Source organism: Tachyglossus aculeatus, chromosome 13 (genome assembly GCF_015852505.1).
Source record: "Tachyglossus aculeatus isolate mTacAcu1 chromosome 13, mTacAcu1.pri, whole genome shotgun sequence".
NCBI classification, from domain to species: Eukaryota; Metazoa; Chordata; class Mammalia; order Monotremata; family Tachyglossidae; genus Tachyglossus; species Tachyglossus aculeatus.
Genome location: NC_052078.1, coordinates 5340721 through 5358223, shown reverse-complemented (window position 1 = coordinate 5358223; position 17503 = coordinate 5340721). Strand labels below are relative to the sequence as shown.

At 40.7% G+C, this 17503-nt stretch overlaps 1 protein-coding gene across 1 annotated transcript in view; it reads left to right on the top strand.

Annotated features, from left to right (window-relative positions):
• The window catches only part of KMT2C (lysine methyltransferase 2C), a 229695-nt gene that overhangs the window by 100304 nt on the left and 111888 nt on the right, over nt 1-17503 (top strand). Inside the window, exons 7-8 of the mRNA XM_038755544.1 lie at nt 13645-13807; nt 17226-17397. Coding sequence (XP_038611472.1) covers nt 13645-13807; nt 17226-17397 — 335 coding nt within the window. The remainder of the gene's footprint in view (nt 1-13644; nt 13808-17225; nt 17398-17503) is intronic.

Below are 17503 nucleotides of genomic sequence, written 5' to 3'. Positions count from 1 at the left end.
TTACAGGTGAGGTAACTGAGGCCCAGAGAAGTTAAGTGACTTGCCCAAAGTCACACAGCTGACAAGTGGCGGACCCATCACCTCTAACTCCCAAGCCCATGCTCTTCCCACTGAGCCACGCTGCTTCTGTAGTGATGATTTTGTTTCCTCTTTCATGAGAAAAACAAAACCCGGAAAGAGAGAACCTCTTGCATTCAGTTGGAAAAAGAAAAAGAGAAGGAAATTTGGTGAATTTATGTATAGTGTCCTCATTTTTCTCAGCTGTTAGAAGTGTAAACACACCTAAGAGCTTGATTAAGTATTAGAGTAATATTTGGGTAAGGGGATAGCATGGATAATTGAATCCAGGGTGTTCCATACATTTTGTTTAACCATAAATGTCAACTTATTGCTCCCACCATACTTTTTACCAGTTGTTACTCAGCAAAATTGACTGGTTTGAGTATCTTTACTTTTCCCTTCCTCCTCCAGCAGGGAGAAAAGCTGATATCAGATGACTGTGGCAAGGCAGAAGTTAGTGTTGTTTTTTTTAAAACTTCTCCCTTCACAGAAAAAGATGTAATTGAAGAGGTGATAGCAAAGAAAGGCCCACCTCTTCATTATATAAATGGGTTTGAAGACTGTGAGCCCCACGTGGGACAACTTGATCACCTTGTATCCCCCCAACGCTTAGAACAGTGCTCTGCACATAGTAAGCGCTTAACAAATGCCATTATTATTATTATTATTATTATTATATCACTAACATTGCACTTGTGATGGAAAGTTAGAAGCCAAACTAGCGTGGCGAATAGAATCTGATCATATCCATTTTAAAGATATCCTCAGTTCTGCTATGATAATGTTGATAATGACATTTAAGCACTTAGTATGTGCCAAGCACTGTATGAAATGCTGGGGTAGATGCAAGGTAATCACATTGGACATGGTCCCTGTCCCATATGAGGCACACTGTCGAGAGGGGGAGGGAGAACAAATATTGAACCCCCTTTTTACAGGTGAGGAAACTGAGGCACAGAGAAGCTAAGTAGCTTGCCCAAGGTCACACAGCTGTCAGGTTATAAAACCGCTAATGGACCATCTCACCTTGTCACAACTCATGGAGGTGGAGGGATCTATGTACGAAGCAGAAGGACAACCAGGAGTGATGGGATTTGCCCAAAGTCACACAGCAGGTCAGTGGCAGAGCCATAATTAGAACCCAGGTCTGCTAACTTCCAGGACCATGTTTTTTTCCATTAGGCTGTGCTGATCTCTCCCAGGAGTTGTGTTTTCAAAGAATTTATGGGAAATGGCTTTGACCAACGTCTTGTCCATGTGCACACCCATTTCTTGCTACACAACAGCTACCTGTGCCATCTCGTGGATCACGTTAGATCCAAATGGAAACACTCTTTCTAGCAGAACCGACTGTACTTGAGGGGTTGAAAGATGTCATTTCAGTATCTTGAGCTATTTGTGCCTTCTTGTGGATCACTTTAGATGCAAATGGAAACACTCTTTCTAGCAGAAAACTGTGGATATTGAAAATATCCACTGGCATACTGGATATTGAAAGGATTTCCCAAACTGCAGTTATGGTTTCACTTGCCAACCGTGATTTTTCCAACTGAAGTTGGGGTAATCCTCTCTTAATGTTGTGTGAAGTCAAGAAGGATTTTTAGAGGATGCCATCAGAGTGACTAGGGAGGTTTTTCATTCGTAGCTCATGAGTAGTTGCAAAATTTGAACATAAGTTTAATTTAAGGATGCTTATTTCCTCCTAAGTCATACTTTATTGGATTAGATTGGCATTTTACTCCTGTTAGGCTCCCCTTCCTCTGCAACTGCCCCCTAAAGAAAATGTAATTTATAGAACCATAGAGCTGGAAGGGACTCCAAGAGGGTAATTAAATTTAAATACTAACTTTAATGTAACATTATGCTCATGAAATTTTCCTAACTAATGCTTTTAAAAAACAAGTTATGACCTCCCTTGGAATTTTAACCTAATGCTGGGTAAGAATTATAGAGTGAATAGTTATGACATCATGAGAAACATTTATATTGAAAACAAAACTTTGCAGTAAGTCTTAAATGTAATTAAAATACAGATTAATGTCCTCTTCATATTTGACAGGATTTCCTGTTGGTTTTTTTTTTTTTACTATTTATCTTCCCATTAATCTTGACCATTTCAAATTTGAATTCTTATACAGTTCTGGTTTAGACTTTAGAGTATAGATTTTAAACTATGAATAGCCCACTGTTGGGTAGGGACTGTCTCTATATGTTGCCAACTTGTACTTCCCAAGTGCTTAATACAGTGCTCTGCCCACAGTAAGCGCTCAATAAATACAATTGATGATGAATGTGGAAAATTAATTTGTTTTAATTTGCCAATCACAGGTCATTTATGTTTATAGGTTATTACTCTGATGACTTTTAAATGGGTTCGATTTAGATTTGGTAGGATGATCATTAGATCAGTATAAGAACTATTAACGTACACTATAACTTAAATTGTATCTTTCTATTAGAGATTTCTCCAGTTTCCCAAAGGGTTATTACCAAAAATAGAGGTTTGGGAAGGCTTGTGTGTGATTCTCTTGCAGATATCCAACAGAGTTTAGCCAGCAGGTATGTGTAAAGCAAAAGAAGAATAAGGCCTTATTGTTAGCCAGTTATTCACCTCTACTTCTCTCTACCAAAGCGGGCAAGAAGCTGTTGGAATTGCTAAGCAGAAGCAGGGGACTAATGACAAATAGGTCAAGGAGGGGAATAAAACTGGAACTAGGCTTGCAATGGCTATTTATTTTACTTGTACTCTATTTATTTTACTTGTACATATTTACTATTCTATTTATTTTGTTAATGATGTGCATATAGCTTTGATTATTTGTTCTGATGACTTGACACCTGTCCACATATTTTGTTGTCTGTCTCTCCCTTCTAGAGTGTGAGCCCGTTGTTGGGTAGGGACTGTCTCTATGTGTCGCCAACTTGGACTTCCCAAGCGCTTAGTACAGTGCTCTGCACACAGTAAGCGCTCAATAAATACGATTGAATGAATGAATGATTGAATGAATGCTTTTGTTGTTCGCAGGTAGGGCACAATTTTTACTCACCCACCAGAATGCCTGCCAGACCCAAAATGCCGGGTTGTTTCAATCCATTCTTTTTTTGTTGTTTTCCCCTCACATTTTTATAAACCCTGTGGTTATTTGTGGCCAAAGATTTACTTGGGTATGAATTGCTTCCCTCTTTGAGGGACACTAAAACTAAATATGCCCGGCTACCTGTGAGCAGTGAGCTACTGATCTCTTTGTTCATTGCGGATACAATAAGAGGTATTTTAGGTGAAGTGCAGGAAAAAATGAAATGGCAAAAATTAATCACGTGCTATTAGTTTTTGCCTCATTTGGTCAGGATCTTTTTGTGCAGCGTAATGCTTGAAAGTCACCTAACTACAGAAAAGTGGAGTCTTCATTCAGGACTGCATTTGGAATTGTGAGAAAGATTCTGATATTTGCCACTAAGATTTGTGACATGTGAAGCACAACAGTATTTTCTTGGCAGTTGCTTTCTTTCCAGTGGTGCTTATATCTCTATAATTAAGAGCACTGGAAGCTTCTGTGGCTATAGTATGTGCTCTTAGGAACCACATTTTAAGAAAAAAAATTGAACATCTGTAATATCTAGCTGGAGAACAAACTGTATTATGCAAAAATGATTATTAGTTTAAAATGCAAAGTTAAATGAATGCAAAATTAACAAACAGATGGTGAAGAATTATTACGGTTTATTCTTCTCCTGAGTGAGGGACCCGGGTCTTATTGTAAAAATGTCAGCACACTCTGTAAACCTGAGAGCATACAGAATTTGCAGTTGTGCATCTGTTTGGGGACCTTGCTAAAGGGTTTGACGAATCAATGTTTTCAAATGAGAGTATTTATCAAACGGATAGCGTTTACTTCACAGTTATGGCTCCTGCTGAGCAGGAAGACTTAATATCATGCAGAACCAAAAAGTTGGTCTCTTAAGAGAAAGTAAAACCACTAAAAGATTATGTAAATCCGTTGAAATGTATAATCTCTGCTTATAGCCAATTTAGAGTTTATTAATAATTGTAGTTTGTAGTGCTATGAATTGTACGCATCTAATGAGTTCTGGTGTGTTGTATGTTTTCTGTTGCCTGATTTGACTCGAACACAATGGCAGAATTGGGGAGCATCCTTTCCATAATATGCAGCTTTGGTAGTGGAGAATATGGTTGTGCTCACTGTGCACATATGAACATAGTGTGAAACACTGAAATATGAATTGTTTTCTATTTCATTACTTCTGATATATAGCCCCTTCCCTCCTCTCCCCCTCGTCCCCCTCTCCATCCCCCCCATCTTACCTCCTTCCCTTCCCCACAGCACCTGTATATATGTTCGTACATATTTATTACTCTATTTATTTATTATTTATTTATTTTACTTGTACATATCTATTCTATTTATTTTATTTTGTTAGTATGTTTGGTTTTGTTCTCTGTCTCCCCCTTTTAGACTGTGAGCCCACTGTTGGGCAGGGACTGTCTCTATATGTTGCCAATTTGTACTTCCCAAGCGCTTAGTACAGTACTCTGCACACAGTAAGCACTCAATAAATGCGATTGATGATGATGATGATGATGATGGGATATAGGGAAACTAAGTGTCTGTAGCACATATTTTTGCTACATATATTTCCAGTGAGCTTACTATGTACAGAGCGCTGTACTAAGAACTTGGGGAAATACAAGTGCCTAGTTCAGAGCTTTGCACAGTATCCACTCAGTACTGATGATGATAGTGTCTTGGTGCCTGTCTCGTGTATCATCATCATCATCATCATCAATCGTATTTATTGAGCGCTTACTATGTGCAGAGCACTGTACTAAGCGCTTAGGAAGTACAAATTGGCAACATATAGAGACAGTCCCTACCCAGCAGTGGGCTCACAGTCTAAAATGGGGAGACAGAGAACAAAACCAAACATACTAACAAAATAAAATAAATAGAATAGATATGTACAAGTAAAATAAATAAATAGACTAATAAATATGTACAAACATATGTACATATATACAGGTGCTGTGGGGAAGGGAAGGAGGTAAGAAGGGGGGGATGGAGAGGGGGACGAGGGGGAGAGGAAGGAAGGGGCTCAGTCTGGGAAGGCCTCCTGGAGGAGGTGTATGTGTTTGTGTGTTTGGGTGTGTATACATACATACATGTAAATACACTCACGCTGTGACAAAAAGACTAGGTGCAACGTCTCCTTTTGTTGGGTTGGAAATAAGTCTCCTTCGTTGATTTCAGCATTTTCACCCCCCACACCTAAACAAGTGTGGATTTAGTCACCGTTTGCTTCCAATTTGTCATTATCACTCCATGCTTTATAGCTTATCTCTTCTTTCAATGTTCTGCTCAAGATTACATGTTCCACTAGTGGCACTTCTTTGACAACACAGTAAAAGTTCAGACTGTTAACAGTTTTCCAATTTTGGAAGATGCAAAAAAAACCCCCTGTAAAATCATAGTCCAATTAAAGATAACATAGAGTAACTGTATTTCACCTTTCTGATGCTTTGTGCGTGCTATTTGATGAGCTCCTTTGATTTTTAGAAACCCATGCCTCCGTGGCGCTTCAGCATGTTGTATCTACTTTCTGGCAACTGATATTAATGGTCTAACTTTGGAAAATTGGAAAATAATAGATTTTGCTGGTACTGTGAAGTAAAAATAACAGTTTAATCAATCATGTACCAGAAAATTGCTTACTGAATTATTTCTCATCCTGTCTGTTTTGTGTTTTATAATTGGGCTTAATTATGTGCAGTATAGTACTTGGAAAATGCTGCATTCAATATTAGACGTTCTGATGATGATGGATATTCATAAGAAATTCTGAGCCTCCCCCCGATCGTAGAGTAACTGATGAAGCTTGCTCGAGCTACAACAGCATGTCCCATTAACTATTGTTTATGCTCAAGCTTATTTGATGTTTCATTAATGCCAGGGCCAGAAGTTATTACTCATTTCAGGCCTCTAATACTCTCTCTTGAGAAAAGTTCAGTGTATATAGTTTAAAAATGAAACCTGTAATACAGTTTCCTTTGTTGACCTTCTGAGTTAAGATCCTCAGGGATCTTATAAGAAGCAGCTGTGAGAAACAGCGTGGCTTAGTGGAAAGAGCACGGGTTTGGGAGTCAGAGGTGGTGGGTTCTAATCCTGGCTCTGCCACTTGTCAGCCGTGTGACTTTGGGTAAGCCACTGAACTTCTCTGTGCCTCAGTTACCTCATCTGGAAAATGGGGATTACGACTGTGAGCCCCACGTGGGACACCCTGATTACCTTGTATCTACCCCAGCACTTAGAACAGTGCTTGGCACATAGTAAACACTTAACAAATACTGTAATTACTAATTATTATTATTATCCTATATCAGAACCGGGTGAATCCTTGTCATATGAATGAATGAAACTTTAGATTTATTTGCCTGCTCTTTTAGAACTGCATTGTATAGCCAGATGGGTAAATGCTTCTCTTTTTTTTTCATTTTACAAATTTGGACATATAGTATACTAGCTTTCTACATAGCATCCAATTGCTGGTCTTTATTAAGTGCTTACTGTATGCAGAGCACTGAACTAAGTCCTTGGGAAAATACAAGTTGGTTGGTACAGTTGGTGTCAGTCAATCAATGGTATTTATTGAGTGCTTACTGTGTGCAGAGCACTGTACTAAGCACTCGGGAGAGTATGCTGACAGAGTTGGTAGAAACGTTCCCTGCCCATGAGGAACTTACAGTCTAGTGCTTTAACGGGTTCATAGCTAAGTGCATAGGCAACCTAGAGGGGAGGATGGTAAACCTGTGTGATTTGTGATTTTTTAAAAATCAGGTGATTTTGTAAGGAGGGTTTTGAAGGCGGGCAGAGCGGTGGACTGTCAAGATCTGGTCTCATGGGTTGTACAAAAATCACCAAATACGCTGTAAAATAATTGCAGTGTTTGCATATGACCTTTAATAGTGGTTGAATTATCGTTCAATTCCAGATGCTGCTGCTGATAGTAACACTGCCTCCATGGGGGGGACTCTGAGAGAGAATTGCTTACCCACTGGCCAGCACACTTTGTCAGTGAAAATTCAGTAAGGCCCCTTTCCTGTCACCGTCGCTGCAAAAACAACTCAAGCACATGTCTGTGCCGGAAAAGCAGTGTGGCTTAGTAGAAAGCCTGGGAGTCAGAGGACCTGGTTTCTAATCCTGGCTGCACCACTTGGCTGCTCAGTCATATTCATTCATTCATTTGGTCGTATTTATTGAGTGCTTACTGTGTGCAGAGCACTGTTAGGAGCACTTTGTGCAGAGCACTGTACTAAATGCTTGGTAGAGTACAACATAACAGAGTTGGTAGATTCGTTCCCTGACCACATGAGTAAAGGGAGATGCACGAAGTAAAAATAAATTATGGATGTGTACATAAATGCTGTGGGGCTGAGGGAGGGGCGAATAAAACGAGCAGATCTCTGTGCCTCAGTTACCTCATCTGTAAAATGGGGAATAAGACTTCCAGCTCCATGTGGGACGGGGACTGTGTCCAACCTGATTAGAACGAGAAGCAGCGTGGCCCAGTGGAAAAGAGCATGGGCTTTGGAGTCAGAGGTCATGGGTTCAAATGCCGGCTCCGCCAATTGTCAGCTGTGTGACTTCGGGTAAGTCACTTCTCTGGGCCTCAGTGACCTCATCTGTAAAATGGGGATTAAGACTGTGAGCCCCCTGTGGGACAATCTGATCACCTTGTAACCTCCCCAGCGCTTAGAACAGTGCTTTGCACATAGTAAGCGCTTAATAAATACCATTATTATTATTATTAGCTTGGATCTGCCTCCCAGCCCTTAGTACAGTCCCTGGCGCATAGTAAATGCCTAACAAATACCACAAAAAAAATTCTGCCAGCAGTGGACAATCTTTTTACCCTTTAATGTACTGATTGTATAGTTCCCTGATATGTTTTTGTTTTTTGTTTGTTTTTAAATGGTACCTATTAAGCACATACTATGTGCCAGTCACTGTATTAAGTGCTAAGGAAATTACAAGATAATCAACTTGAACACAGTCCCTACCCTACATGAGACTCACAGCCTAAGTTGCTGGGAGATGGTGTTGAATCCCTATTTTACAGATAAGGAAACTCAGGCATAGAGGAGTTAAGTGATATTCCCAAGGCCACACAGTAACAAAGTGGAGGAGCTGAGATTAGAACTCGGGTCATCTAACTCTCAGACACGGCTTCTCTAAGCATCCCCAATTAGTTCTCTATACATGGCTAATGAACTACCAATAAAATATTATTGAAACTAGCTTTAGAAAGCCGCATTTTTTCCCCACAAGCCTTTTTGAATCCTGTTTGGGCTGTTTGTTGGTTTTGAACCATCTTCCCCCAATCTCTTATTTAGCATCGGAACGGTGGTTGGTACAGTTTTCAGGAATGGAAGTTTCACACTGCAGCAGGAATGACTATATTTTGTATTGTCAGAATAGGTAGTCAGTGGACACTTAAGAATTGCTGTTTTGCTTCCAAAAGTCTGTAATAGCAAGTCATGAAAATTAATGTTTTTGCATGTAAATATTTCATAGATTTAACTTTATAAATTCCTGCAAATAAATTCCTTCCTTTCCCACTTTACCCATTTCTTGCTCAAAATGAAAGGGGGTTGTGGGTGTGTGTGTGTAAAAAAAAAAAAAAAAAAAAAAAAAGAGGGAGAGAAAGAAAGAAAGAAAGAACATAAGCACTCCAGATCACTTAGGATGAAAGGGCCACAAAGGTCAGGAAACACAAGTAGGGGTTGATGATATATTCCAGAAAAGCTGGTGCCCTGCCCTGTATCTATCCACAGTAATCATTATCTGATTTAATCGTAATACTCACCCAGACTTCTTTGAGGACATGATTCTATCTTTTATACCCATATACATTCATTCAGTGTGAATTGTCAATTACAGTATGAAAATTTGAATTCTCTGAATCATAGTCCTGGGTTAAAATAAATTAAGCTGGAGGATTACACATTTTTGGAAACGGAATAGCAGTTAGGTCTAGTCTGATGCAAACCACAGGGAGGACGACCCATTATCCTTTTGCAACATTCCCTTTACCTCTGTTTCTTTCTATAACACGGAGAAAATTTTTATTATCCTGATTTACTTAGAGAATTTGCAAAAAAATGATTAGTGCATAATCTTTCAAGACACCTGTAAATAGGTTCTGTAAAAATATTGTTTAAGAATGATGGATATTATTGTGTCCCCTCGTCCCCCTCTCCACCCCCCCATCTTACCTCCTTCCCTTCCCCACAGCACCTGTATATATGTATATATGTTTGTACATATTTGTTACTCTATTTATTTGTTTATTTATTTTACCTGTACGTATCTATTCTATTTATTTTATTTTGTTAGCATGTGTGGTTTTGTCTCCCCCTTTTAGACTGTGAGCCCACTGTTGGGTAGGGAGTGTCTCTATATGTTGCCAACTTGTACTTCCCAAGCGCTTAGTACAGTGCTCTGCACACAGTAAGTGCTCAATAAATACGATTGATGATGATGATGATGTTTTATACCACATTATGCCATTTATACCATTTGTTTCTATGCCACCTTGTACTTCAGTGATTTGTTTAATTTGGTTTGGAAGCACCCTGGACTTCCTAGCTGTTATTTCATTAAAACAGTTTTTTTAGTCCATAAACGTTTTTTATTCTTAAAATCACGTCATCTGCGAATTCATTCTAAGCTTTGTCTAAGAGCTGTACTTTAGAATCCTTTTCCATATCCCAAAGGCAATTGAAGGTCTTGACTCCTCAGGCCTGAGTTCTCCATTCAAGAACTTTCAGGTAGCAGGCTAGTATTTACAAGGCATATTCTTTTAATCTAGTATTTTACACAGAGAAGCAGCGTGGCTCAGTGGAAAAGAGCATGGGCTTTGGAGTCAGAGGTCGTGGGTTCACATCCCGGCTCCGCCACTTGTCAGCTGTGTGACTTTGAGCAAGTCACTTCACTTCTCTGTGCCTCAGTTACCTCATCTGTAAAATGGAGATTAAGACTGTAAGCCCCATGTGGGACAACCTGGTCACCTTGTAACCTCCCCAGCGCTTAGAACAGTGCTTTGCACATAGCGCTAATAAATGCCATTATTATTATTATTATTATTTTGGTCTTTTTATTCCCTGTTTTGGTCAAAGGATGGTTTAACCCTTTGTTTTCTAGGAAAATATTTTAACACTGCCAAACTACAGACCATGGGTTTGAAAATAAGAAGAAAAGCCCTGCCAAATAAGCACTTACTATATTAATGCAGCAAGGGTGTTTTGAAATATTTGAGAACCACCTATCAACCTATATTTTTGAGAACTACCCTATCAAATTTCAGCAGCCGAGGATTAGAAAGGGGTAGCTTTGGGAGGGAGTGGCAAGGTGTGACTGAATGGAGAGGGTAGCCAGAGGAAGACCAGCACAGCTTCTCCCGAGCCACCGCTTCTCTGTCTGCCACCATCGCTGCCACAGCGCCCATTTTATTTTGTTAGTAGGTTTGGTTTTGTTCTCAGTCTCCCCCTTTTAGACTGTGAGCCCACTGTTGGGTAGGGACTGTCTCTATATGTTGCCAATTTGTACTTCCCAAGTGCTTAGTACAGTGCTCTGCACATAGTAAGCGCTCAATAAATACGATTGATGATGATGATGATGATGATGATTTGCATCCCCGAATATACCATGCCATTTTATGAAGCCTTTTGGCTAGTTTTAATTTCTGAGCTTGTCACCTCTCCTCAATTGTCAGAGAGATTTACGGTCATTACTCATGCTTCTTAGGTCGTAACTTGCCTGATTGGAGACAAGGAGGATTCTTAATGCTGATAAAATAAATCCGCAGCTGTTGCAAAAATGCCCTGAAGGAATTTATTCATAAGACCATTTTCTTTTTTATCACTTTGGCCTATGAATTCCACCAATGCTGATATTGTTTGATATTTTTTTTTATTTGGTTCAAGATAATATATATCACGTAATCTGTAAAGCGTGCATTTTCCTGGATGCCAAATGCTTTGGATTAGCTAAATAGTTGTAGCAGATGGGTTTGAAAGGTTCAATTAAATGTAATTAGGGTTCCATTTCCCCTCCCTCCATTCCCCAAATCTCTATATGATGTTGTAAATTAGCATGTTGGGCATATTCCAGGGATTTTTTTTCAAAATAGTTTCAGGTTTTACTCTCACTTGATCCCCTACCTTACATTGTTCGTTGCAGATTTGATTAAAGGAAAGCTTTAATATTTTCAAAGGACATTAGGATCCCTTTAATTTTTTCCCTAGCACTTTGAATCTGTCTTGTATAGAATGGTATAGAATATCTGATCAAGCCAGTATTTATTAACATCATTTAATGAAATAAACTATCGCCAACATTGTTAGTGTAATTGCGTTATCATCATGTTCCAATGAAATCACTGGCCAATAACATTGCCTGAGCGTTTATAGGGTGCAAGGCACTTTACTAAACTCTGAAATAATCCATGTTCATTAATTCAGACAAGGTCCTTGGCCAGAGGGTGTTCATAATCCAAAAAGGAAAGGAGGTGCAAAAGGAACAATTGAGTCAGGAAAAGTTAGAGAACTGAACAGTTAGGTAAAAACATAAGAACGAAAATGCCAGGAATATAGGTAGAGGCAGGAGAATTTTGATCTGGGGTTTCTGAGGTTTCTGAGGTTACATATATGTATATATGTTTGTACATATTTTTTTACTCTATTTATTTATTTATTTATTTTATTTTTACGTATCTATTCTATTTATTTCATTTTGTTAGTATGTTTGGTTTTGTTCTCTGTCTCCCCCTTTTAGACTGTGAGCCCACTGTTGGGTAGGGACTGTCTCTATATGTTGCCAATTTGTACTTCCCAAGCGCTTAGTACAGTGCTCTGCACATAGTAAGCACTCAATAAATACGATTGATGATGATGATGATGATGAGGTTTCTGTGTTGTGCTACGAGCTTGGGAAATTACGACAGAAGCAGAAATGCAGGTTTTCTGTCCACGAAGAGCTAATATCCAATGGAGGCACAGCATGTTTCATTTTTAGTTGTCTTTTTGGTGTTTTAATATCAGAGCATACTTCCCTGCGCTGCATTAACATGTCTCCAAATCAGGTAGCTTTTCAGTAAAATCGGTCTTAAGCCATTCCTCACTGATCGCTCCATACACACGTTCACACATAAGCACACTCTGTCACCACTAGCTAATACAAGAAAGCCATTGATATTTTTAATGTGTGGGTAGTGGTCAGTGCTTCTGAGCGACAGCATAATAGGTGCAGAATATAAAGGGAGAGTCCTTGTCTTCTGGCAGCCTGCAGTCTGCCTGGTTTGTGAAGACCAAATAACTAGACAAATTTTGCCTAAATGTGGAAATATTAAAGAACACATCACCGTTTGATACGTTGTAGGGTGGAGAGCGAAGAAAGTATTTCCTTCTTTTAGAAACATCTCTAAATTATTCAGGGACTGATTATGCATTAGTGGATTATCCTGGCCCCTGGCCTTTTCTCCTTTAGCTTTCTGTTTGCCTGCCTTTCTGCCCTTTCATTGCTTGTCACCTCACCATATGGGAAGCGAGGCCGGGACTTCCGAGCTGCTCTTAGGAAGATTTTGTAGAGAAGAAAGTTGAAGCTAGTGGCTACAGTCGTGGGTGCCGACTTACCATTTGGAGCACAGGTGCAAAGTGGGGACAGATTTCGAAAGCTGACTTTCTAGAAAGCCACCATTTGGAAACCCTCAGGTCTTGCTGGAAACCTTGGCTGGGTGAGTCCTGGAATTTTGCTCAGAAAGGTTTGGGGGACACCCCCCCCCCCCCATTTCCCCACCAAAACACACCTCAATGGAGTCGTTTCCTAGTACTGGTATAAAGTTTGGGGATAACCTGTGGATTTTGTTGATACATCCCTTCCTCGCCTTCCATTTGTATGGATAATTGAGCTGTCTGATTTTTTTTTAATGAAGAAAAAGCATAATGGGATTTTTTTTTTGCTGTAAGGCAGAGTGTCAAATTGTAAGGTCGGCCTTCAGGACCCACAGTCATTAACCAAAGAAGAGGCTAGATACCCAGTCAGTACAAATAGCATCATTATTATCATTACTTAGAAGACTTAGCCTCATCAATAAGTTTTTTCAACTGTTTTTCTGTGAGAAGTGGCACCAGCAGCAGCAGCCTTTTCTGACTGAGACCTCCTCCCCCAAATATGTTTTTAAATGCTTTAGATGCATTATGAAGTACTATTTCCTTGTATTACAGTACTCCCCCTTTTAGACTGTAAGCCCACTGTTGGGTAGGGACTGTCTCTATATGTTGCCAATTTGTACTTCCCAAGCGCTTAGTACAGTGCTCTGCACATAGTAAGCACTCAATAAATACGATTGATGATGATGATTACTGTACTAGGTTTCTTTCTCTGAAGCGCCTGATTTGTTTTTGTCATACAGAATAGTATGTAGCTGTCTATCAAGAATGCATGTTTTGTCTGTTGATTTTTGAATTTCTTCAAAAGTTGTCTCTCTTATTTTTCCCCCTCCCCCTTCCAGCGATGTGCATTTTGTAAGCACCTTGGAGCCACTATCAAATGCTGTGAAGAGAAATGTACCCAGATGTACCATTACCCTTGTGCTGCTGGAGCAGGCACGTTTCAGGATTTCAGTCATTTCTCCCTTCTTTGTCCAGAACACATTGACCAGGCTCCTGAACGATGTAAGTTTGCAACAGCTACATTCAAAAAGTCAATGGGGTTTCAACTCTGTAGCAACTGCGATTAGAGGGGGTCCGTAGAGACAAGGTTGCGCAGTTCCCAGAGTTGGAAGAAACTGGACCAGAAGGTCTGTTCGGTGGAAGAGTGTTCATTTGCTTACGTCAACTTCGAAAGATGCTGCTACTACATTAAAGATTAGCTCTGAGGTCTCAATGTACTGTACTGTTTCTTTTTGCGGGGTAACTACAGTGGCATCAATCCAAAAACCAGCAGCTGTGTGTTTGGTCCTCAGCAGTAGGCCACAGTTTGCCCTACATCCTGAATGTGTGTACGCTGCTCACAGCACATGTGCGGCAAATCGCGCGTGGAGTGTGGCCTAGAAGAAAGATTATGGTGCCTGGGAGTCCCAGGACCTGGGTTCAAATGCCGGCTCTGTCACGTGTCTGCTGTATGACCCTGGGCGAGTTCCATGACTTCTCCATGCCTCACTTTCCTCATCTGAAAATGAGGATTTAGTTCTACTCCCTCCTGCTTAGATTGTGAGGCTCATGTGGGACAAGGGACTGTGTCCTACCTGATTACCACCCAATGTTGGGTAGGGACTGTCTCTATATGTTGCCAATTTGTACTTCCCAAGCGCTTGGTACAGTGCTCTGCACATAGTAAGCGCTCAATAAATATGATTGATTGATTGATTGATTACCACGTATCTGCCTCAGCATTTGGAAAAGTGACACGTAGTAAGCGTTTAGCAGGAAACATAGGAAGAAGAATACCGTTAGTATTATTGTTATGCTTTTGGAGCGTGAGAGACCACTGTAAGGACGTTAAAGTTTGGTGTCATATCAAAAAGGGCTTTAAAAGAGCATTATAATAGTGGATTGGTGTCCTAAACTAGAGGTGTCAGTGTGTGATCATTTGATGTATAGTTTCGTACAAGGCCTAGTTATGTAACTCAGGGAGCGTGTTCCTTCAAACCCTCACTGAAGAGAATGTGTTTTGTAGTATTTATCCGTGTCCAACGTCGCATGCATGTGTGCAGCTGTTTTGACTGGGGCTGTATCGTGTTGTATCCAAACAGGCCTGTATTGTTAGAAGGACACCGCCCAATTCCCTAACAGCGTCCTATGTAAGAGTGCCTAGCGAAAACAAGTATTGTGGTAGAACTATGTGTATTCATCATATGAGAACCTGTTGGAGAATACTTGTAATAATTGTTTGTGGTATTTGATAAACGCTCACTGTACACTAAACACTGTACTGCGTGCTGGGGTACCTCCACGATAATCAGGTCAAACACGGTCTTTATCCCATCCAGGGCTCGCAGAGTAATATGGTAAGAACAGTGTGCTATTAAACTGCCTTCTGTGGTTGTAGAAACAGATCCTTTATTTTTCTCTACTAGGGTGGAGAATGTTCATACAGTACTATGTAAAATGGTTTAGCACAGGGAGACCTGAAAATCAGGGAGGGTAGAAATTTATTCCATCATCAGAGAGGAGTAGAAGTTATTGTGACCTTTTTTAGGGCCATGTAGATCGGCAAGACAGCGTTGACAGATTTATGCAGCCCTTACAGCACAGTGCGGAGGGGCAACAGGACCTTGGGCCCGGACCTCCAAATCTTCAGCTTCTAGGGACCAGAATTATACGAAGATTTCCAAAGAGTCACGTATTCCCCCCGCTCCCCCCGTGTCCTTTAAACAATACCAAAGTAACAACAACAAAAACACCCTTTCTTAGGGAGGGAGGAATCACTGGAAGAGTTTGACTCAGAGCAGCCCCTTTAGAGTAGATGCAGAGTGCAAAAATGTCTCCCTTGGTCAGATCTGCACCTCAGGAAACCTTGCCCCTTACTCTGGAGTTGGTAGATGTAGGCCAGGGATTTGGGAGGAACCTGTCTTGCATTCTGGGCATCCCATGAATAACCAGTCAGTCTTATTTCAATCAGTGGCATTTACGGAGCACTTTCTGTACTCAGCGCTTGGGAGAGTACAATATACCAATAAACACACACGTTCCCTGCCCACGGGGGAGACGGATATTAATGTAAATCAGTAAATTACAGATCCTTACATAAGTGCTGTGGGGCTGGGAGGGGGAGATGAATGAAGGGAGCTAGGCAGGGCAACAACGAAGGGCTACCCAAATCTACTTCCCCAGTTCTAGTGTCTCTCCCTCTCTGCAGTCAGGAGAAGGTGGGAGTGCGCCCAAGAGCTAGGGTCCTTCGAAGTCTTGCCTCTGTAACTAAATTAGGTAGCATCCCGAAGCAGAAAGGAGGGAGCTAGGGAACATATAGAGTTTACAGTGGTTAGCCCGGCCCTTAGATTAAGGAGGTGAGGTGTGTTTGTTGGAGGAGAGCTAAATATCAGTGAGCTCTCACAAACACACACCCAAGTACAGAGGCTAGAAAAGGGAGGCAGAAACAAATGCATAGAAAAACACACGGACATACCCGACACCACATACATAAGTGCTGTGTCACCATGTGGAACAAACGTAACAAACCAGCATAGACATATGCACTTACAAGGAAGCACGTACTCAGATTCCTATAAAGAGAGCGATCCACATAGCAATTTGCCCAAAAAGAAATGTACAAACATGCAGAAAAAACCCGTGGATACACACAAGATGACACATACAGATGGACATATATGGATAATTCAAGACCCGTAAACATGTCCCAATTCAAATACACACAGTGGCAGCCGTGAAAACACTTTGATTCGAGTACAGCAGAAGAGTTACAGAGGGGCCTGCAAGTGAGGTGTTTGGGGAGTAGGAAGGGAAATGGGGAGAAAGTATGGAAGATGGAGGAAAAACTGGGAAAATGAGGATGAGATTAGGAGGAAAGGAGAAGTGTGATGAGATTGGAGAGAAGCAGCCTGGTCTACTGGATAGCGCATGGGCTGGGGATCAGAACGACCTGGGTTCTAATCCCATCTCCGCCACTTGTGTGCCTAGTGACCTTGGACAAGTCACTTCACTTTTCTGTGCCTCAGTTCCTTCATCTGTAAAATGGGGATTGAGACTGTGAGCCCTGTGTGAAGCAGTGACTGTGTCTGTCTTGATTTCTTTTATTCTTGATTTCTTCTCTCTCCCCCTTTTAGACTGTGAGCCCACTGTTGGGTAGGGACTGTCTCTATGTGATGCCAATTTGTACTTCCCAAGCGCTTAGTACAGTGCTCTGCACATAGTAAGCGCTCAATAAATACGATTGATTGATTGATTGATTTTATCTACCCCAGCACTTAGTACAATGCCTGGCACATGGTAAGTGCTTAACAAATACCATTTGGGGAAAAAAAAGGAAGTAAACCCCAAAAGGTAGCTTTTTAAAAACATATTTCTACTGTGATGAAAGTGAAAGACTCATGGAAATGTGGGGGTGATCTTTCTTTTTTCTCTTAAATTACAGCTAAGGAGAAAGCAAACTGTGCAGTATGCGACAGTCCTGGAGACCTCTTAGATCAGTTCTATTGTACTACATGTGGCCAGCATTACCACGGAATGTGCCTGGATATAGCAATTTCACCATTGAAACGAGCAGGTTGGCAGTGTCCTGACTGCAAAGTGTGTCAGAACTGCAAGTAAGTAGCAATTTTAATTGCTAAACTAAAGAATTATTTATTAGAAGTCCACTAAGGGTTCAGTAAGACAGGGTTCTGTGTCAGATCGAGAAAACACATTATCCCC